Source organism: Stegastes partitus, unplaced genomic scaffold (genome assembly GCF_000690725.1).
Source record: "Stegastes partitus isolate 25-593 unplaced genomic scaffold, Stegastes_partitus-1.0.2 Scaffold248, whole genome shotgun sequence".
NCBI classification, from domain to species: domain Eukaryota; kingdom Metazoa; phylum Chordata; class Actinopteri; family Pomacentridae; genus Stegastes; species Stegastes partitus.
The window spans coordinates 438,903-462,511 of NW_007577979.1; the positions used below are offsets into that span (position 1 = coordinate 438,903).

Consider the following 23,609-nt stretch of genomic DNA (forward strand, 5'->3'; position numbering starts at 1 on the left):
CTATTGAGCCACCTTGAAGGCCTGATAATGACATAAGCATGCTAATTACACAATTTGTCCGAATGCAAGTCTTGCCAACCAAGTTATTGTAATTATTTTAATAAGTAGTGTTTTGGCTGCAATAAGCCTTTCAAACCTTGTTTTTTCAGTTAAAAAGCATTATTTGGGTGGAATAAACAAATTAGAGGTGCTTGGACAAGGAATAGTACTTTCTGTGGAATACTCCTTGAATAAACATTTGAAATTCTGAGTATATTTTGAGTGACATAATCCTTTAAAACCTAAATCGCGCACTTTAGTGATTATTCATTCCTATAGGTGGCGCTGTCTAGAAAAAAATGCTTTAAACGTGCAGCCCGAGAGGCGCGGTCCTCCGTGCGGATCCTGATACAACCTCCAGGTCTGCAGACGCATGTCTTTGACTGAGAGCACACAGAAATAGGAGAAGAAGAAGAAGACGCTCGATGACGTGTTTTGTTCTGCGACAGAAGCACCGTGTATAAAGTAGCAGTTAGAAGCTACTTAGCTGGATTTTGCAGCAGCTACGGAATTAAATCGATAATGCAAGACATACTAACGACTCTGTGAGTAGTAATATTATCACTTCGAAACACAAGAGACAGCTGGAGCGCGTTAAACCCCGACACAATCAGCGTCAAGCAGTTACTTTGCCGGTGTAATAATAGTTAGCGAGCTGTCGTTAGCTGAACTTGGTCATTAGCTAACTTTATTTCTGACCCCGTGTCCTACTTGATTTGTGTTTAATATTTTTACCCCTTAGATAATGATGTGACAGCTAGCCGTTTATACGTGGTGTTGAGGAGCAGTACATGTCCCGTCTGCTGGAGGTGGTAGAGGGCAGGCGGAGGGTCTGAACTCTGTGGTCGGCTGTCGCTAAACGGAATGGAGACCTGGACCCCCAATCCCCGAGCCAAGCCATTCATCCCCCGCCAACAAAGAAGCTTGTATCTCACCTGGAAATACAAGCTAACCAATAAAAGGACGATTCGTAGGTTCTGTCAGGTCGGTAAAAAACAACAACATACAAACAAAACAAAACTTCCTCTGTGGATTGAGCTCTGCTGAAGTTTGGTGTTGCTCCAGGAGCTTAACATAGCAAAGCTGACTTGCTGTCTGCAAGACTGCACATTCTGCGCACTGATCTAAAAATGCCAGATACTACTGCTTTAGTCTGTGAAATTGGACAAAGGTAGTAATTCTTTTTTCTTACATTGTTTTGGATTTATGAAATCAACTAACAGTTTAGGGTTTCAAAATGTTCACAAAACAAAAATGTTGATTTAACTTCCAAAGTATAAGCTGCTAGAAATATCACTGCTTCAAGCCTGACAAAAGACACAAAACCAAAAAAACCCCTAATCTTTCTTTTGTTTAGTCATCCTGTTTTTGGAGGATTTAGCTATGTCGAAATCATTAAAAATAAGTACATATAATAAGTATAACTGTACACATTTGTCAATTCATGAATGCAGTTTATACCACCGTAGTTTTCCCTTTAACACCTTTGCATAATCGGTTTTCCTATTAAACAAACTAATGAGGCGTCCTCGTTTTGAGAGGGGAGTGTACAGCTGGTAGATGTGAACATTTTGAACATGAAATATGTTCATATTTTACACCTAAGACTGTATTTTTTTCTTTTCACAGGCTGGTGCTGTGTTGTTTCTGCTGATAACTGTCATAGTCAACATTAAGCTTATCTTGGACACTAGAAGAGTAGCTAATGAAGATGCAGCAGCTCAAGAATACGGTGGGAAACATGTTCATGTCATATTTTATTGCTGTTAATTCTTTCATTTTTCAGGTAACAGACTAGCAGACTAATACATCCCCTTTCTTTTCTAGTTCCAGTGTTTGAAAAAAATGTTGATTGCAACTGTGTTAAATTAAAGATAAAGATCAAAGAGAAATTAATGTTATTGATTGAATATTCTCTGTAATAAATAACAGTAGAATAATCCATTTTCTAATCTGTGTTTTATCAGCTACAGTACCAGCAGTGTAAACGGACTTGACAGCAAATCAGAGCCAAACATAAAAACACATTTATGTGATTTCTGCAACGCCAACTAAATACATGTCTGGTTCCCATGGCAACGCAATATTTGCAGTGTGCAATACTGTAACTACACGGCTTCATTCAGTAATATTAGTAACGCACAATTTAACATGTTTGCAGATAAAACATATTCCCTCAGCTGACAATCTGTATCGCTCATAAATAATAGTAAGAAAATGATTTAATTAAAGGGAGATGCTCTTTCCAGCCGATTCAAATCCGAAAGTCTGAACATAACCTGCTCACGACCAGGTTAGCTCCACAGCATAAGTTACCATGGAGATCTAGCAGGTAAAAAGAGAGCCACCTTCCCTTCGTGACACTGAAAACTCTGGCCTTAAGCTCAACATACCTGCTAAGCCACTAATCTCGCTTTGTAGTACAGCCCTCAGGGTGAACCCTGCCTTCACCCTGAGTCAGCTGGGATATGCTCCAGCCCCCTGCAACCCTACAGAGGATAAAGCGGTGTATAGAAAATTGATGAATGGCTATATGCTGCAAATGTTCGACACATTGTTGTGAAAATATATCCATATCTTGGTCTAATGCTTATTAGAGGATGCGATCCCCAACATGGAGACGCCACGCAGGCCGGCCAATGGACGCAAGGTCTTGGACATTGAGGTGTACTCCAGTCGCTCCAAGGTCTATGTGGCAGTCGATGGCACCACTGTGAGTGATTGACTGTTTGAATTACTAGCTAATGACAATGTTCCAAATCAGTAATTCTGCTTTAATACGTGGAGGGTTTCCACTCAGTAATTATTTTTTACTGACAAGCCAAACTTATGAGATCTGTGAATGCAGCAGCAGATGGACGCATATATGCCTGCTAAAGTAGTCAAACCATGTTTGCGGTAGCTCCTGCCTCAGAAGGGCATTTTGTCATGATGACACACTCATACACACACATAGACTCACAAGGTAACAATATCTGCTTTGCTGTTGCAGCTGGTAGTTATAGACAAAAATGGAAACAATGTAACATTTTCATTGTGATTTTTTGTAATGCATTGTGATGCCCATGCTGCCATGCTTGAAAAAATTGCACAAAAGGATCCCTCAGACATTATGTAAGACTTTGTTTTTCATCTAACCAAGGATCAGTTGTTTATAAGGAGCATTTTTTTCTTCACTTTTGATGGCACTAGATTTATATTCTTCCTTTTTTCCACTTCTACAGGTGCTGGAGGATGATATGCGAGAGCAAGGCAGAGGCATCCATGTGATAGTTCTCAACCAGGCAACTGTAAGCATCTGTTTATTCTTTATATTAAATATCAACAAAATAGTTTTCGGCTGTTTCACTTTTCCAGGTTTTTTCTGAGCCAGCAACTTTATAGGCCCAATAAGAAAGAAAACATAAGATAACCACTTTTCCTGTAAGAAGTATGCTCATGCTTTGTTGCTCAACAGTCTTTTCAAATCTTCAGGTCAGAATGGTCAGGTAAATAAACCACTGTCTATTGTGTGTTTCTCAGGGTCATGTGATGGCAAAGAGGATATTTGACACCTATTCACCCCATGAGGATGAAGCCATGATCCTCTTCCTCAACATGGTGACCCGGGGTCGTATCCTAATTTTTACCATAAAGGTCAGTTACTGACTGCTGACTGAGCAATGAAACAGGTATTCATGTTATGGTCATAACCTATACAAATGGAATTTTGTCCTGCAGGATGAGGGCACATTCCACTTGAAGGATGCTGCTAAGAACTTGCTAAAGAGTCTGGGCAGCCAGGTGTCCCTCAACCTCAGCTGGAGAGACATGTGGACTCTGGTGGTGAAGAAAGGAGGTAGTAGGGCAAGCTTTCATTTCAGTGTATCTAACTGTCAAATGACATTGTGTCACTGGTCAGCCATTACACAAGAAGACATCACTTTATTCAGTCTTAAAGTCTCTGTGGGGCTGGAAGGCATTATGATTGTGGTCCCTCAAAACAGGGGAAAAGCGACATTTGAAACGTAAAGGCAACTATGAAGAGCTTCACATTCCATTTTATGGCATGTTTGACATTTGATGGTTAATCATTTACTGATCATTTACTTGTTGATCAATCAGCTAAACACACTGTAAAGTATTTAGATGGCAGAGAACACTGCGGGAGAATAGCCAGGGAAAAACAGTTCATAATGGAGGTCAATAAAACACACCGTAGTTTCCGAACTATTGAGCGCATCTGAATATGAGCCGCACCCACTAATTTTAAAAAGAAAACAAATTTTGTACGTGTATAGGCTGCACTTGTCTATAAGCTGCAGATGTCCACATTGTAACATGAGATATTTACTAAGAAAGATTTTTTAAAACTTTTAATTAAATACGTATCAGTAACATACACAAATACATACCATAAATGCTTTTTTCCGAACAGTGTCTGTAACTCGGCTGGTTAGAAAAAAATAAAAATAAATACAGTAGCCTATCAGGAAAAGTCATTGATCGCTACCTTTATCTTCCTCCTGTACTATAAACACTGAAGTCGTCTTCTTCAGTGTCAGAATTGAACAGCCTCAGAATTACTTCGTCACACACTTCCTTAGTCTCTCTTTCGTTGTCGCTCTCAATGTCACTTTCTTCTCGAGGCAAATTTGTAAAAATTGTAAAAATCCATAAATTAGCCGCATCATCGTTTAATCCGCAGTGTTCAAAGCGTGTGAAAAAAAAAAATAGCAGCTTATAGTCCGGATTTTACGGCACTAGGAAGTAATGAACAAAAACTAAACAGTTACATTGTCTTGTTTATTCAAGATAGTCACAGACAATAGAATGTTGTTGGGATAAAGTTGCAAAGTCCTCAGATTGTTATTGTATTGCAAATTTTTTATTGCATTAAAATCCTTAAAGTTGTTGCACAAAACGTCCAAACTAAAACTGTGCCAAGTAAAATGAAATAATACATTGCAGTTGTCAAACTCCTGCACTCATGATGACATTTTGCTTGTCATGAGAGTATCATAAGTTTCCTGTTTTGTCCGAGAGATAAATATTTTCCATTACCTCTTTTTAAAAAACACGTGCTCTTTAGTGTGGGTTGCTACTGGAGAATGCTTTGTCAGTCTCCCCAGGTGAACAAACTATGTGTTTGATGCAGAGTCATTTTATTTTTGCAGTGCCACTAAATCTTTTTTGTGTATGCGCAAAAAGAAGACTTTTCTACTTTTCTCATTGACCTTTGTGTCTTGGCGTTTGTTTGTTGCAGTGACTTAATTTATGGTTCAATGCTTATTTCTGAAATTTCAGGAGAAAAAAAACACCTTGGAAAATCTTGTTATTGTACAAAATGTTGTCTTTGGTGTACAGCAATCAAAGGAAAGACAATTATTTAACAATCTTCTTAGCTTAGTGTGGTTAAGCTGCATCTATACTAAAATTGGATACAAAAATAACTTTTAAACTCATGCCGCTAACACTCAGACAGGGCTTCCTGGATTGTATGTCTTTGTCTTTACAAAATCTGGTACACTACCCTCCTTGTGGATGTGATTACCTGTCTTGGCCTGCTGTTTGTCTGAGTGTGTTTCCCTGTCCAGGTCAGGTATATGGAGAGAAGCACTCAAAGTCTCCAGCTTTGTCCACCTGGGGAGACCCTGTGTTGCTGAAGACAGAAGTGCAGCTCACTGCCTCTGAAGGTAAGTGACAGTTCTAAAATGCTTGGAAAAAGACTGGTTGAGTGAGAATTGGGATGAGGGGGTGGGGATAGCAGGATAGCAGATGTAGAACAGAACAATAAATATAAACATAAATATTTTGGGGGTCGGTGAGGCCAGTGGCTGCAGATCAGAGATGTGAAGCTCCAGATCCAGAGACGTCCGCGAGAGAACAAGCACAGGACATTAGGGGAAACACAGAGTTAATGATATGTAATGGTGATATATAAATGTATGGAAGGAAGAGAGAGGAGAGTAGAGATTAGGAGCTCTGTACATCATTGGAACCCCCCGACAGTCTAAAGCTATAGCAGCATAACTAAGGGACACTTCAGGTGATCCTGAGCAGCCCTAACTATAAGCTTTATCAAAGAGCAAAGTTTTAAGCCTCACTTTAAAAGTAAAGAGCGTCTGCCTCACAGACCCAAACTGGGAGCTGCATGCTGTTTTCAGAAGTTAATGACCAGCTCATTTGTTTTTCTTGAGTTCCAGTTGTTTAGTCCAGAATGCTATACTATAATTAACAAATAAAAGTGAAGGTTTATTACAAATCCATAGCAAACTGAATGCAATTATCGATCCTGCAGAGGCAGAGTGCCACTGGGCAGACACCGAGCTGAACAGGAGGAGGAAACTCTTCTGCAGCAAAGTGGAAGGATATGGAAGTATCTGTAGTTGCAAAGACCCGGCACCCATTGAGTTCAACCCTGACCCGGTAAGACATGCAGGACAGCTCTTTATTTCACTCTGTCTTACTTTTCATATTTTTGGCATCACTGGTCAAAAATTCCATACTAACCTTTCAGCATCTTGTCATTCAAGTGGTCTGGGATTAAGCTAAACTTCTGCACCTCCTTCAGGCTCCTTTTATGGAGCTTTAGAAAATCTAAGACTGAATTTGAATTCCAGATGATGCCACAAATAAATGCAGACTTTTTGCTTGACTATCTTTTGGCATTCGAAGTGTATATTCATCTGCTAGGAGGGGCTTAAAACAGAGAGAGGAAAACATAGAGTTGTGGGAGGAGGGCTGTATATTTTAAAATTGTGTTGTTATTTCTATTTTTTTTCCAGAGTTTTGCCTGCTAAAGCTGTAAATTTTTGATAATATAAGATCGAAAACATTTCAGTTTACTACAGTGCATATTGAACCTTGTTTACGTAATTACTACTGTTTAGAAATAATGTCAGCTTGTGATGGGATCACACCAGTCGCAACACCCGTCAAGATGCACTCAGTTAATAATGTAGTAGTTACTATATTGCTACTACAGTAGTAATTACATGATATGCTTGAGGGAGCGGTGCTATTGGGTTGTATCACACCCGCCTTCTACCTTGGGTGGAGCTGCTATGGTAAGCAACATATGTGATGAAGTCGCATCTTGTATCATTAATAAACTTTAAATAAGGAAGTCTTGGTTCCACTATAAGATAAAGGCATAGGCGTGAAGTGCAATACGTTAACTGCTATATGTATTCTTAGATTTAAGCTTGATGTATACCTAAGCCACATACCCTACAATGTAGCCTGATGTTTTACCTTTCCAAAAATGTGCAAGGTGTGTCAGAAAAGTTTCAGGACTGGTCTCACAAAAGATATATTTCAAATCCAAACTACAAGTTTTCCCCTTTGATGTAATCCTCCTGGAGTCTTACACACTTTCCCAGCCTTCTCGGCCGTGTCACAGCCATCTTGATGTCGTCCACGCCTTCAAAATGGGTCTCCTTGATGACCCCCTTCAGCTTAGGGAAGAGAAAAAATATCCCACAGAGCCAGGTGAGGTGAGTAGGAGGTTGCTCCAGCACAGCGATGTTCTTCTCAGCCAGGAACTGTCAGATGCTCAGGGCATTGTGAGCAGGCGTGTTGTCATGGTGAAGCAGCCACAACTTGTTCTGCCACGACTCTCTCCTCTTCTCGCTCACTGGACAAAGCAATCGCCACAGGATCTCTTTGTAGACGTGCTGGTTGATTGTCTGAAGGGAAAAAAAACTCATAGTTTGGGTTTGAAATGTATCTTTTGTGACACCAGTCCTGGAACTTTTCTGACACACTTTGTATCTATGTGTCCTGGCAACACGGCATGTTGATTTGTGCAAAGATAATGCTTGTGTAACAATATGTAATGAGCCGTAATTCTTGCTCATAAGGCAAATGTAAGGCAATGTACCCACATGCCGTTTTCTGATTTTAATAGCTCTACCAATGCAACAATATGCATGCTATTTCAGCAGCCATGACCTAGTGTTTTGGCAGTTTAACAGCACAGTGACACAGACACAGCAACGCAGAAGTATAAAAGCTCACAAAGTCATAGGCCACTTGCTTAAACTACAGTGTAGGCTCTGCATAGATTCAACGTAGAAGTATAAATCAAGCTTTAAAATCGTCAAGTTACATTACTGCATATCTCATTACCTGCTTAATCTGATGTGTACTGGTATTTTTTTATTTCATGCATACATAGACCTATTCAATTTTTGCACCTCCTTTCAGCTCCCCAACAATAAAGTCTTCAATGTACCAGTCGCCGTCATCGCAGGGAACAGACCCAACTATCTCTACCGGTAAGATCTGAAGAGTAATGGTATGGGTTTTTTCATCCTTTTTCTATGGAAGAAAATGGAAGTTGTGGCAACGTAATTCATTTGTTATATGCTGCATACAGGGAAGATTTCTTGTTGGGTTTTTGCTTGTCATGTATAGTACATTACATGCTTGCTCGTTATTTCATAGATAAATTGCACTTTAGCACGTCTTATTTTTACCCATAAACAAATACAGATAAATGAACCCTATACACAGTAGATGTTGCTGGATTGCAGGATCAAAAATGTCAGTGGCACCCCTCCCTTAGAAATCCATTTGGCAATCATTTAAAAGAATAATACAATTTACTGTGAAATCACATGGTCAGTACTTTGATACAGAACCAAGTAATAAATTACTGTCTGTTTTCAGGATGCTGAGGTCACTTCTTTCAGCTCATGGTGTGAACCCGCAGATGATCACTGTCTTTATTGATGGATATTATGAGGTAACATTGTTTCCCCTTCCCCTTTTTTTTTTTAAATAAAAAAAAAAAAAGTTTTGGTGCTGTTTAGTACACCATATAAGGCCCTACAGCTGGGTGTTGAACTGAAATACTCTCCCAGAAATAGTGAGAAGTGCAGTGAAAGTCAGATTGCATTGTGATTTTCCATCGGTCATTCTTACTATGTACATTCTTTATCTTAAGACCAGAAAAACACATTCAAACCATATGAGCACATTTGTTAAGGAATAAAATAAAATTATCACAAAAGTTGTTCATGCTTATTTTCTCAACAAAACTCCTTAAGTTATCAAGATTCTTATTTAATTGGTCTCTGCAACGTTGCTTCATTCTATTTTATGGCAGCTTAAAGAGCCCCTCAAATGTGTACTTAAATATTTTTGTCTTTTTGAAACAGGAGCCAATGGATGTTGTAGAGCTGTTTGGACTTAAGGGAGTTCAGCACACCCCAATCAGCATCAAGAATGCCAGAGTGTCCCAGGTAAAAAGCAGCCAGCTCTTCATTCAAGGATTAACACCTAATTCATAACAATCATTCAGAGCAATCAGATCATAGAGTTTCACTCAAAAAGAGCCAGGTATTTTGTTAATTTAACCATTCCATAACATTCTCAGCAAGACTTTGTTTCCTTTATATTTATCGCTGAATTGTCATGTGGATGAAAGTTTTTAGGTTCAACATGATTTCAAGATATTAAGGGAACTTAGACCTCTAACTGTTTACTTTTGTTTCTATTGTGAAAATCAGCACTTTGTTTCTATTCTCAACTGCAGCACTACAAGGCGAGTCTGACTGCAACCTTCAACCTTCACCCTGTAAGCATCATTTCCAAACACTGTACTATGACATATAATGACAGTTTTTTTACTCTGCAATTTTACTTAGAATTTTCAGCCCATTGATTAACTGATTGGAGCAGTCAATAATCATTTGGCTTGTGGGTTGCACTGCATTGAGTAGCTCCCCTGATAGCACGAATCCCATCATGCATTTTTTTTTTTTTCATTCAGGATGCTGGTTCTGCGATTGTACTTGAAGAAGACCTGGATATTTCCATTGACTTCTTCAGGTATGTCCTAAAAACTGCCCAACTACTTCTAAAGACAGGCAGATAATAGTGTAATTATTATCTGTATATTTGAGTAGCAAAATAGAATAATGTAATCGCCATATATCAAGCAAAGATACCAAGGGTTTGATGGTTTATTGTTTACAGTGTTTTGATGATTGACTGGAGGTTACACTAATATGTAACTGTAGATGTATAATTTAATTCTAAATTAATTTGATGCTATTGTTGTGGAAATTCTGTAAGAGGTTGATGTAGGATGAGGAGCACGACACAGAGACACACCGCAGACTCAGATGACTTAAGTTGAAATAAGGTTTACTGAATTCAGGAGAAGCGACACTAACAGAACAGCGGTTCACGCACGCAATGCCAGCATTAATTCTAAAGATCCCTCTCACACCTTTAGCCTTATATCCTCCTTCGATGGGAGCCACATCCAGATTTACGGGTTAAAGGCAAACAAAGATAAACCAATGCCTGGGTATAGTCTGGCCTAGAGAGGTGCAGGCAGAGCCTGCGAGGGACAGGCAGTGCCCGTCTGTCCTCCTACAATTAGGTTTGCGTGAGGTCAAGAATGTATAGAAAAGATCCAGAGCACACATCTGCTACAAGCACTACATTTACCTAAAGAGGTCAATCAGGGTTCAATATCTTTTCTAAAGGATTAACTCCAAACCATGAAAATATTTTTTCCTTCAGAGCTATGGTTCTTTCTGGATCTACACTCCACACTGTCAACAAAGAAGGCCGGTTAACCCATTCCTCTGTTATAGTCACCACTAGGTGACAGTAGAATCACAATGCTGAAGCTCCCAGCTCTGTTAAAATGTCCAACCGTTCTTTGTTGGACAGACTCCACTTTAAACTTTGTGTTTGCTTTAGTTTAGGCTCCAGCATTCCTACTGGACTGACTGATCTATTAGTTGAGAAGCACTTGCAGCCATCATCTCATTCCATTTTAATGTCTATTTGCTCTTTGAAGAATGACTTCAGGCTTTCATTTTAGCGTTTCGAGAAAGCATGCTCTTCTGCTGGAAAAGACAGACCTGTTTTTTTTATTAGGTTTAATTGTAGATACGCTGCAGTGCCAGTGAGCTTTGTCCCCAGTTCAATTTTACCAGCATGAAATCACAGAAATAAGAAATCATCTTAGTTGTGAATAAACGATTTCTTCTGGTGTCTTTTGTTAAAATTGTTAGATTTCTTCAACCAACCAAATACTTCCCTGTTATTAAGGTGCTGACTGTGTACTGACCTGCTTCTGTACATGTAGGGTCCATGTGAACTTGACTTTTGACAAGCACAGAGGAACTCTACTGAAAGCAACTCTTAATGCTGCAGCCTAAAGTGATTTTTGACAAGCGTGTTCAGCTTTTTATCAACAGTTTGTTCCTTTCCTGTTTCAACATGACAGTTACCTTGTGTGTAAATTCAGCCTGACAAAGGAATGGTTTTCCCACTTTGGTCTTAAGGACTTCACTGGCCCAGTTAGAGCTCTGATCTCATCCCTGCCTAGCATCTTTGAGATGAACAGGAACGCTGACTGCAAGTTAGGCCTTGTGACCCAATATCAGTGCTGGACCTCACTAACACTCTTGTGTCTGAATGGGAGCAAATTCCTGCTATCCACTGTCTGATCTAAAGATGAAACAAGAAACTTACCTCAATACTGCCCATGTTCAGGCATTACATGTATGTAATGTTCAGGTGTCTGTGTGTTTTGGACCATTTTGCAGGTGTTGAGTGGAACATTCTTGTTGGATTTAAAAGAAAAACATTTTAATTGTAATGATTTAGTCTTTAAAAGGAATTTTTCTTTTTTTTTCTTGTCAGTTGCAACGAGATTTTTTAATGTTGATACTGGTGTTAATACTGATGTAGCTTCTTTCACTAATGTTGATGTTCTTTTTTCTGCAGCTTCCTGAGTCAGACCATCGAACTTTTGGATGAGGATGACAGTCTGTACTGTATCTCAGCCTGGAACGACCAGGTGACTGTGGACTGCTTCATTTTCCTTCTTTTGTATAGCTCCTTTTGTTTAACTCTTTTCTGTGACTTAAACGATTGCTAGGACTCACCATTGTTTGGCTTGTAAATGTAATTCATCTATGAACTCTCGTCCAGACTTGTTGAAGTGACACACAATGAAACAAGTCACCCAAATAAAAAACACAATTTGAAAACTCATCAGACATGCTGATAGGTAATTAAATAATAGTTAAGTAATAGTTGCCTCACAGCTAGAAGGTTGCCGGTTCGCGTCCCGGTGGGGGCACCGGAATCTTTCTGCGTGGAGTTTGCATGTTCTCCCCGTGCAGCGTGGGTTCTCTCCAGGTTCTCCGGCTTCCTCCCACACAGTCCAAAAACATGTTAAGGTTAATTGGTGATTCTAAATTGTCCGTGGGTGTGAGTGTGAGTGTTCTTGGTTGTCTGTCTCTAAGTGTGGCCCTGCGATGGACTGGCGACCTGTCCAGGGTGTCCCCTGCCTTCGCCCTAAGTCAGCCGGGATAGGCTCCAGCCCCCCCGCGACCCTAGTGAGGATTAAGCGGTGTATAGATAATGGATAGTTATAGCTGAAGTTGTGCACAATCTAAACATGAAGGAAGAGATTACAATTCTAAGGTTTGGGAAGCTAAGGAGAAACCAAGCCTGTTTTTTCTATTGCACTGAAAGAGCTCGACAGGGCCTCATGCATTTGTCTTCTTTAGAAAAAACCCACATGCAGATTTTAAGCACACAGAAAAAGTTCCAGATGTTATTGATACCAGCTGTTGTTGTTTTTTGTTGTGTAGGGCTATGAGCACACAGCAGAGGATCCGGCACTTCTCTACAGGGTGGAGAGTATGCCTGGTCTGGGTTGGGTGCTGAAGAAGAGCCTCTACAAAGATGAACTGGAACCAAAGTGGCCAACACCTGAGAAGGTGCAGGAGTTATCTTTTCTGTATTTAAGAAATTCAGTCAGTGCATTTGGATGTTTACAGGTTACAAGTCAGGCATATTTTACCTGCCTGTGTTCCTGTCTGATATTAGTTTCCCTTAGATACTGTGAAACCTACATAAACACACTTCTCCAATGGAACAATCATGTCATGCTGTGTCTGCTGGATAAACTACCATTAAGCTGTTTATATAACCAAAATAAATTTGTAAGGGGATGTTACATTATTGCTGTTTTACAACTTACAATGCTTGTGATTTCATTTAAAAAAAAATCTAATTAACTGAAACCAGTTCCAATATAAAAATGTTTCTGAAAGACCATTGTGTTATTGATCCATATTATTAATGTGTGAAAAATATGTGTACTATTTTGTGTTTTGTAGCTGTGGGACTGGGACATGTGGATGCGAATGCCGGAACAGAGGAAAGGCAGAGAATGCATCATCCCTGATGTGTCCCGCTCCTACCACTTTGGTATCATCGGCCTCAATATGAACGGCTATTTCCATGTCAGTTCTGAGAAAAATGTTCTATTTAGGATCAGTTCTGTATTACGTATATATTAACAGACACAAGAAGTAAATATAAAAAACAGACAAAATGCGTGTGTGCGGGTACACACAATTTGTTCGTTAGAAGAAAGGTTGATTAGTGCACACCTGTACAAAGTACGACACCTGTCCATACGCTCACTCTGCAGTCATCCTGAGTTACACTCACACAGCTATCCGTATATCTTCAGTAGCCAAGGATTAATTATTGAGGAAACTGTTTGTAAATGTACTCAAGTTTATTAGACATACACATATGTGTATGTCAGATATTTATATAGAGAGACCATATTCATGATGTTATTTTTAAGTAATACAAGGTATCTGCAAACTCTACCTTTATTTATGAAACAGATTTTAAAAAACTGCAAAGTGATTATTTTTTTGTTGAAATAACTTTCACATGATGTGTTGTTGTTGCGGTAAAATCATTATGTGGAAAATGTTATTCATTTCTGATGTAATTAATCATTTGTTTGCCTGATCATATTGCTAAACTTGTCTTTTCTGTCCTGTAGGAAGTGTATTTCAAGAAACACAAGTTCAACACTGTTCCCAATGTGCAGCTGAAGAATGTTGACAGGTTTGTACACACAGGTGATGTGAAGAAATGCTAGTTTTATCTGAAAAGTTCAGTTTACAACAGGAGAAACTACACCCCTGTTCAATATTACTTAGATGTCAAATTATTCAAAGTTGTCTCACATTTTTAATAACTTATTTCGAAGCTGAACACTGCAGTATTTCCTCTTGTGAAAAATGAAAACACAAAAGTTTGAAATGACTATATTGAAAATGTAGAAACTCTGTGCATGTGTGAAGACTGACACACAAGTTAAAAAGCCAATTTTTATTTAAACAAAATTGAGTGCACCTGTGATTTCCAGTTAGTTGCATGAACATGGTTGTAAAATGAGCTGTGAACACCAGAACTTTCTCCTTTTTGGATCTATGGGCTGTGTCTTGCTGCATGATTGCATCACTGCACCATGGGAAGAAGAATTGCCAGACACACTTAAAAACAGTGAGAAAACAGTGAACAGGGGGTTTTAAAATGAGCTATAAGCCACCAATCAGAATCAGAATCAGAAATACTATATTGATCAGAGCTGCAGTGGCCATCCTGCTAAATGGCACCATAGACAGTGTACTATATGCACAATATCACTTTGAAAAACAGACTAGCAGGGCTTCAGACTTGGCACAACGGTTATTAATGAAAATCCAAGTTTGTGTGGACAGTGTGAAGAACATTGCTTAACATCATCCTTCATGGACTGTGTCCAAGAAAAAAAACCCTTGCTTGCTATTTGGTACAAAACTGCAATAGAATAGTTTGCTGAAAATATTAAAAGCACATTCTTTGGTCAGATGAGAACAAGATAAATTTGTTTTGCTAAGATGGGGTCCAGCATGCTTTGTATGAACCTGACCAGGACTACCACAGTGAATGCATTGTCTTGACAGTGAAGCACAGAGGTGGAAGTGTGATGATATTGGGCTGCAATAGGTGCAAAAGGTGTTTGCGGTTAGGGCTGGGTGTATGATATTTTTAGATAGCACCATGAATGCCTGTGGAAGTACTGGCAAGATGCCTTTAAAGTGAAAAATTGAGCCAAAAGAGTCATCTCATTAGAATGGCAGAACATCTCTGGTATCCTCCATGCCTGGTAGAATTGAGCCTGTCATCAAAATTAAAGGTGGAAAAGAAAAAATAAGAGGTCTAAATGTCAGTAATGAAAGGTGTATTATTTATTTTGAACAAGTTTCTACTGTGGGGCCTGTATATTAAATATAGTAAATCCAAACTGTTAGTTTTTAATTTGACACGAGGTACAAATACGTTAGTGTTTAACTTAACTTTGGGGTGTATTTGGCAACATGGTGACAGTCTTGGTGTTGTGCTTCACAGCTTGAAGAAAGATGCTTATGAAGCTGAGATCCAAAACCTGCTCAAGTAAGTAAAATGTTTTGTTGCTGTGGTAATAAAGCAGAAAAATGGGTGGCATGGTTGATGTGATGGTGTGTGTGTGTGTGTGATCCCAGAGAGGCCGAGGTGCTGGACCACACTAAAAACCCATGTGAGGATTCTTTCCTGCCAGACTATGAGGGGAGAATCTATGTCATGTTCATTAAGATGGAAACTGAGACAGACACATCTACTTGGACAGAGCTCGCCAAGGTACGCATATTTACATTATGGTCATGAATACTTGTTTCCCCAGTTTTTGACAGATGAAATTAGCCCTACCCTGCCACAAGGAACAGATTAATTGCCTCTCTTTGCCATCTGTTCAGTGCCTGCATGTTTGGGACCTGGATGTACGGGGATACCACAGAGGCCTGTGGCGGCTCTTCAGAAAAAGAAATCATGTCTTGGTTGTGGCTGTGCCCATCTCCCCATACTCGTAAGTAATGTTTAAATGGAATGTGTGTTTGCATAAATGTTGGAATCTGCATAATGTCAATTATGCCATGGCCACGCCTGTGTGCAGACCAAAATTTGACATGCAAAATGAGCCTTTAAGAAGATGTCCAGCTATGCAAAAACCCAGTATTGTATAAACAGGACACTGTATGTGTTTACTTTTACCTGTGTCATGCTGCTATACATGCATAGTTGCAATAGCTTTGTTTCACCCTCATGTTTCAAAGACCACCTTAGAAACTAGAGAGATCAGGTACATGACATGTTATATGCGCTTTGTTAATAACAAGTTATCTGTGCAGCAATGCACTTCATGATATGTAGAAGCTGCAGTCCTCTGTTGGTGTTGATACTTTTAGGAGCTGATCTCCAATGCACTACAAGTATTTTGCAGTGCTCACAGCCCATTACATGAACAGTTACATTGTTCGAATTTTGTTTTTTATTAGAACATGTCATTTATGAGTTAGTTTAATTATGTTTTAGTCATTGTATCGTTGCTTACCTTGAAGCTAAGTGGTCTATAAGTAAGAACTTCATCGGAAGAGAGTGTCTTGTTGTTATGCTGCAGCCACAGTTGTAACATAGAAAGCCAAGCAGAGGCAAATCCGAAGTGTATCGATTCATTCAGACACAAATGAAATGGATGACAGAAAAACATACAAAGAGAGAGCCTGACGGCACTTCCTTGGGAACAATCCTCAGTAAAGGAGTCTCGATAATGCCAAGTAATCACAAGCTTAAGAATTGTACATGATTTAATTTGCATTTACAATATCCCCACTTATGGAGGCCTAAGAACTGATGTGAAATATGACTCAACATGCTAATCCTCCTGTCTCCCATTTTTTTTAGCCTGGCTTATACACTTGGATGACTTTTGTCTGTTATAAAATGTATACAGTAATATAGTGTTCAGAAACAGGAACACATCTCAACATTTGCTAAAAAAAACACCCAAAAACCTCAGAACATGTTTAGTTACAAAAAAAATATCAAAACTTCATAGAGTATAAAAGATGCATGGCCATAATGATACTGATCACAAACACAACAAATACATCTTGCTCACTCCTCTTATCTTTTAACGCTGCCTGTCTACTCTCTGTTTCTAGCCCCTTATCTGTTATTCTGTTTTTAATTTGTGAACAGTGTCAAGAAACCAGCCAGTGTCACTCCAATTCACTTAGAGGCTCCTCCCAAGGAAGAGGGAGCACCGGTGGAACAAATCTAGACCTGGTGTTACATTTACAGACACAAACATTTCAACCAGCCCGGGCCTTAACACTTTGTTTATTCTCTCCAACAACAACGATAATAATCCAGCCTGGGGCCAACTGCTGTCAGCCTGACTCCTAGATGTGTGTACAAGAGAATACTCTGGGACTTTACAACCTAAACGATGAGTGACTGTCAACAGCTGTCCTTTCCATTTCTGTGACAACTGTGGGTTGATCCATGGCGAATTTTGATTTCACGTTTTTGACAAAAATGGTACAACTGATGCACTCTCAACATAATTTAGTCCGTTTTTGTATTTTTTCACTACTGAATGCGCTATCCATCTTGTATATATCTTTTAACTTATCTCTATTTATTTTACATCAATTAGCCAGGTTTTAGTGGTTTGTTTGCTTTTTTCAAAAGAAAATCCACTCATCGAGATCAGTGCTTTTTTTAAGAGCCTAATGTTTACAGATAATGAAATATTAATGTACATACATGTCTATATATTTTTTAATGAAAATTTAAAGGGTCTGCATATTTTTCAGAGTCAGATACAGAGTGAAAAAGCCCTGTGGGTTTTTACTGTTATTGACTGCTTGGGTCAGTTGCCTCAGATAAGTTTTAATGAGGGAATGTGAATGGTGCCTGAGAGACAGAGAGCTAAGAAATTTTTACAGTTTTAATCAAGTACATTGTAAAAACGGTAGCTAAGAAACACATAATGTGTACTCTGATCCCAGTGACTGATTATAGTAGATAGTGCAAACAGAACAAAACGGAAAGAGCTTCTGGCTGGACATTTACTAGAGCTGGGTATTGTACATGGACAAAATGTTTTTTTTTGGGGGGGGGGGGTTGTTGTCAAAAGGAGGAAAGTAAAGTAACCTTTTCTGCACTTTTTGGTTATATTTAGGCAAAGTTTACAGACAATCTTGCATCCATCCCGAAATAAACACATATTACACTCAGCTTTATTATAGATTCTAAAGAAAATTAAACATTATTGTCATGGTCAAAGGTCTCACAAGTCTCTACGGTACAACTGGATGAAGATAGATGACTTGAGAAGCGTGGAAACATCCCTTAAGCTTTTTATCATGTGCCAGTACAGTGACAACAGAAGACTATATCTCTAGAATCAGTTGCCTCTGTAAACTATGCTCATTACACAATTAAGAACATTTGAAACCTAGGCCTGCACTCAGCCAACAAAAGAATAGTGCAAAATTCAAAACTCTTCTTTTGTGTTGCTTAATTATTTACCTTTTTTTGTTTTAAAAAGTGTGCTTTTATTTAATTTTTTTTAATTATTATTATATATTTTTTTAGGTCTTGCAAGTGGAATGCTGCCTACAGGTTTTAATGCACGTATGTGTTAATACTATGTGTTTTTTAGTTGACTTGATTTCTTGGTGTGCGTATCAGTTTTCATGTCTCAACCACAGTTGAAGCCAAAGGCTTGCCCAGCTTTCATCTTCAGTACGTAGAGATCAGCGAGGAAAATTTGTTTCAACAGAACAGAAAAATCCTCATCTCAGTTCTGCCGAGTTACTGCTTGCCAGAAGTACCCTTCTGTGTTTTATTACTTGAAGCAACTGCTGTGATTGATCAGATATTATCAGCATGAACTCGTAATTGTTACACATCTTTTTTATTTGTTTTGTTGTCTCATTGTACTGCCCTCCATTTCAGAGTGGTGGAAAGGTTGATAGGTTTGTTTTAGCATTGTCAGACAGATTTATTGCCTTAAGATGAAACTGTGAAAATTTGCTCAGAACCTGAGCGTTTTTCAAAATACAAGTTGTTCTCTCGTAATCATGCGATACAAAATACTTACTGATGAAAGCAATGTATACGATGTTTATCAGAAAGAGATTGGTAAGCATAATCACTTTTAAACCATGAGTCATATTTATTTTATCAGTCTTTAGCATTCAAGATCAGTGTGTTAACGCATACAGAGATGAAAAATTTATTACAACCTATTAATTGTGTTTGTATCCGTCAACAGCTATAACTCCTATAAAACATGTTATAAGTGCTTTACAGATAATGGATATTTGAACTGATTCTAACATAGCTACAAACAGCTATTTTGAGTGTGTCTGTTCATACACGTTGGCGAGCATTTGTGATTTTTTTACTACACCAATAATGGCTGCTGCATACAAAAAGGTGTAGTTGATTTCAAATAGGCATTTGCATATTGCGTGTTTATATCAGATTAAAAGTACGATTGTTTTACTTATAAATTATTTACCAGTCATTGATATACTGATTATTAATGCTAATTATGATAGATTCAAATAAAGTGCTCCCAAAATATGAATAAAGATCTTTTCAGCATCGGTATCAGTTGATTTGTAACCATGTCAAACTAAAAGAGAAGTGCTGTTATCTCAAGCAAAAACGCTGCAGTCCAGTTCCTTTCAGATCAGGCAACACCGTACCAACTGCATGAATGTGTGTGTAAATCACATAATAATGTTGCTCAATTAGTATCTGCAGTCTTTTGATTTTAAGGTGTGTACTTGTGTATTGAGGCCTACCACATGTTTAGTATTTGCAGTCAGACAGTGCTATCAGACGGAAACACTACATACAGAAGCATTGCAGCATGTGTTGTGACTGAATTCCAATTCATTAATGTACCACAGGATTGAAAAAAATGATGAAGGAAAATCTACCAACTTTTTAACCTAAACTTTATTTTTTGTCATTTCACTTTACAGTGGCACACTTGCTTCTCTGAGTTTAGAAAAAAAAAATAAATTACCTGAAACTATTGTTCCCTCAGCAATACGGTTTGCTTTGTCCAAAGCTGTGATATAAACTGGAAAAGTGGAACGTACTTTGTATGACTGACAGTAAGGATTCTGTGACGTATTGTAAGTTTTAGATATGATTTGACAGGAATGAATTCCTTTATCTTGGAAATTAATAAAGATATTTTTTACTGATTTTTGGAGGTTTTTTTTCTCTTCAAGACCATATTGTATGTTCAAAAAATATAAACTTGGGGCTATAGTTGAGCTTAGCTCAGGTTTCTGTGCTTGTGTGACCTTGTGCTGCCTCTCAATTTCCCACAAGACCTTCAGGCAAAGCAAGGGTGAGAGGAAACCCACATGGCAAGGGAAATGTATGCAAATCCTCAGGACTCAGTGGATTTCTCCATGCACTGTGGTAGACCAAGGAGAAAGGGGGCTTTCTGCTCTTTGAGTTCTGACTTTCACAGCCTGTGATTTAAGGTAAATGATCAAAGTCAAATTATTAGTACTCTTTGGTTCTATAAGATCTGACTAATCTGACTGATCAACAGCTTCAACAGCATTCATTCATTTAGGGATGGACTTGTCCACATTTTAGCACCAATATTTGTCAAAAAAACATCACAGAGACCTTAATACACAGTTGGTGTGCCACAATCACAACACAACTCATTTGGCTCTCCAATTTCACATTTATTAGGCTACAAAATGAGAAGTCAATAACAAAACTTTGCTGTGACAAAAACTCACAGCTGAAAGATTAGTGATACCAATAATAAATGTAATTGGAGTGTTTTTACCCACAAGATGAGCAGAAGTTTGTTCCTTTCAGCTGTTAAAAACTATTGCCTATGAGTTTTTGAAATACCTGCAACATCGGACAGCAGTCAGATCCATAAATACATTTTCAAAAGAAGAGATTTGTGCAAGTAGATCATGTAGAAAGCTTTATTCAATTATTTTAAATATCATTAATCCTCAAGAGATTGTGGAGAGTGTATCAGTTTGGGTCAGGATCTGATAGCAAGTCATACTAGTCCCTTTCAGACAGGAAAAAATGGAACATTGCTGAGTTCATCAATCTGTTAAGTGACAACATTCTCATCATTCTGACATACAAGGGTACTTCAAAAAGTTCTTGGCCTTCCCTGGAAACAAGGTGCGTAACTCCCATTTTGCAGTGTAACTTTATATTATAAAGACTTATATTGCTTGTGACAAAAACTCAAATGTTCTAAACAATCAAAGAAGAAAGAAGAGGAACACTTTGAGCTCGAGTCCTGTTACTCCGGGATACCGTACCTGCCCACACAGCACAGGTGGCAGAGGCAGCCAAACATGGCTTTGAACTGTTGCTCTATGCACCTTACTTACCAGACCTGGCACCATCTGACCTCTGTCTGTTTTTCCCAAACTGAAACCTCCCTTGCATGGTCACCAGTTTTAGAGTGATTATGGAGTCATCGATGCCGTTGAGGAGCACCTGGAAGTGCTTAAGATGTGACCTTCTTCCAGGAAGGGATAGTGAAGCTTGAACATAGGTGGACCAGCTTATCACTAATTTCCTAAATAATTAAACTAAACGCTGCAGCTGATAAAATGTAACGATGTGAGAGGTCACCTGTCTGAGATGAAGAAAAGTTCACAGTGTGACTTGCTGTTAGATCCTGATTGATTCTTTTTCCACACTGAGGACAATATATGATTAAAACTAACAAATGAAGCACAGCTCTCTCTTTGGAGACAATAAACAAACTTGGAGAGAATAGTTCTAAACACCTGAAAGGAACAAACTTAAGAAATCACATACTACCTGAGCTGTTAGTCATTTGACTGCTTTGATAAGCTACTAATTCACAAGTGTCCCCACAAGCAGGCTGGCTCTTTGCTGGAATTGGCAGATGGAAGAAGGGAAGAAGGATGTTTCCCTCTGTTTAAAAAGGCTGCTCACTTCCACTGGCCCAGTTTTGGAGCAGCAGTTCCTTCCCATGGACCAAGGAGGGAGCTGCACCTATTCTGGCATCATTCCTCCTTCGGTCACACACAGGCTGACAATAGGAGAGAGAGATATCTACAAGATGAACACAGAATGACCTAGGGTCATAACACTAGAATGCTGTCACTTTAACTGATTGATGAAGCCAGCAGTTGACCATGTTCCATGTCTGAAAAAGGGCTGAAGTAGCATTGTGATAGTGGGTAAACATAGCTTTAGAACAAAGCAAAAGTGTCAGAAGAGAAATTGTTTTTCTAAACACCACCAACCATCATTTTTATTTTCACTATCAAATCATGATAGGGGCTGGACATGAAATTGGACATGGTCTTCAGGCATGAAGATATGTGGGGTAAGTACAGCATAGAAGAGACTGCTTTGGGCTTGGTACAAGTAGACCCATATGGCACAGAGCAACAGCTGCACAGAAGATAGAGCTGATAGTAAAAGAGACATGGCAGCAGGAGGAGGAAGAAAAGAAGTCTCAGAAAAAACAAGGCCAATGGCCAAAATGGGAAAATTGGAAGCTGACCTGGAAGGATCTTTGGGATGTGGAAGGAGGCGAAATTAGCTGTACTGTCTGAGCTATCTATGATGTTCTTCCTAGTCCCAAGAACCTAAAATAGTGGCTTAGGTATGACTCAATATGTCCCCCTTGTCAAACACAAACACCAGCAATCCTACAGCACATACTTACCTGCTGCAAGACTAGCATTACCCAAAGGCACAACCAGATCCTGGCACTTGTGCTGGAAAAAAGGACTTATAACAATGCTGTCTCTCTCAGCTGAAGTCCTCAACTGAGCAACTAAAACAGAACAACTAGACTTGAGAACACAGGTGTTCCTTGTGTAGGTTGGTTGCTGGGTTTCTTGGCCATGTGTCACTACCTGGCTGCTGAGGGACAGCTAGAGCAGCAACAGTAATTAGCGAATATCCATCCATCCATTATCTATACACCGCTTAATCCTCACTAGGGTCATGGGGGGCTGGAGCCTATCCCAGCTGACTTAGGGCGAAGGCAGGGGACACCCTGGACAGGTCACCAGTCTATCACAGGGCTACACTTAGAGACAGACAACCAAGCACACTCACATTCACACCTACGGACAATTTAGAATCACCAATTAACCTCAACATGTTTTGGACCTTATGGGAGGAAGCCAGAGAACCCAGAGAGAATGCACGCTGCACGGGGAGAACATGCAAACTCCACACAGAAAGATCCTGGGTGTCTTCAACGGGACACGAACCGGCGACCTTCTTGCCACGAGGTAATGGTGCTAACCACCGCTCCACCTTGCAGCCCTCATTAGCAAATATGTATGACAGAGGCTTACTACTGTATGTATTATTGTAGACTGCTGCTGGATGTCACTATTTTGGGGTTAATTCACCCTCAGCTATGTCTGTCAGGCATCTGTCTTAATGCATTTGAATGGCACAGCTATCACTGTGGCTGTAGACATGGCTGTGCTTTGGTTAAAATTCTGGCTGTGACACATTCCATTTAAATAATTATAACAAGTTGGTTTTGCTGGCTGAGGCTACTGTATTCCTTCACTCCTGGGGCTAAAAAACTAAGGAAAAGAGAGAAAGTGTTGAACAATCTCAGGATCCAAAAAAGAAAATCCGAGAATGATCACATAATAATGCATGTAATGAATGTTTGGAACATTTTATTGACAAATTTGATATATTTACATTTTGTAGATGCTCTTGTAACTTCTTGTTACTCGTAAAAGAACATTATAAGAAAGTATCTTTAACATTCCTGAAAGAAAACAATAAAGAAAGAGAATATGAGTGACAGAATAAAAAGACCTCCTTAAATATTG

General features: G+C 39.0%; 1 protein-coding gene across 1 annotated transcript; it reads left to right on the forward strand.

Moving 5' to 3' along the window:
* Positions 1-486: 486 nt before the first annotated feature.
* Positions 487-19,967, forward strand: pomgnt1 (protein O-linked mannose N-acetylglucosaminyltransferase 1 (beta 1,2-)). Its single transcript, XM_008281867.1, has 22 exons — positions 487-584; positions 782-1,023; positions 1,669-1,771; positions 2,637-2,752; positions 3,264-3,329; positions 3,562-3,675; positions 3,760-3,877; positions 5,616-5,714; positions 6,320-6,447; positions 8,230-8,300; positions 8,695-8,770; positions 9,186-9,269; positions 9,563-9,604; positions 9,800-9,858; positions 11,779-11,851; positions 12,654-12,782; positions 13,185-13,310; positions 13,871-13,935; positions 15,265-15,309; positions 15,399-15,534; positions 15,651-15,760; positions 16,933-19,967. The coding sequence occupies exons 2-22, from the start codon at positions 904-906 to the stop codon at positions 17,012-17,014; spliced, it is 1,962 nt and encodes a 653-aa protein (XP_008280089.1). The 5' UTR covers positions 487-584; positions 782-903; the 3' UTR covers positions 17,015-19,967.
* Positions 19,968-23,609: the final 3,642 nt, after the last annotated feature.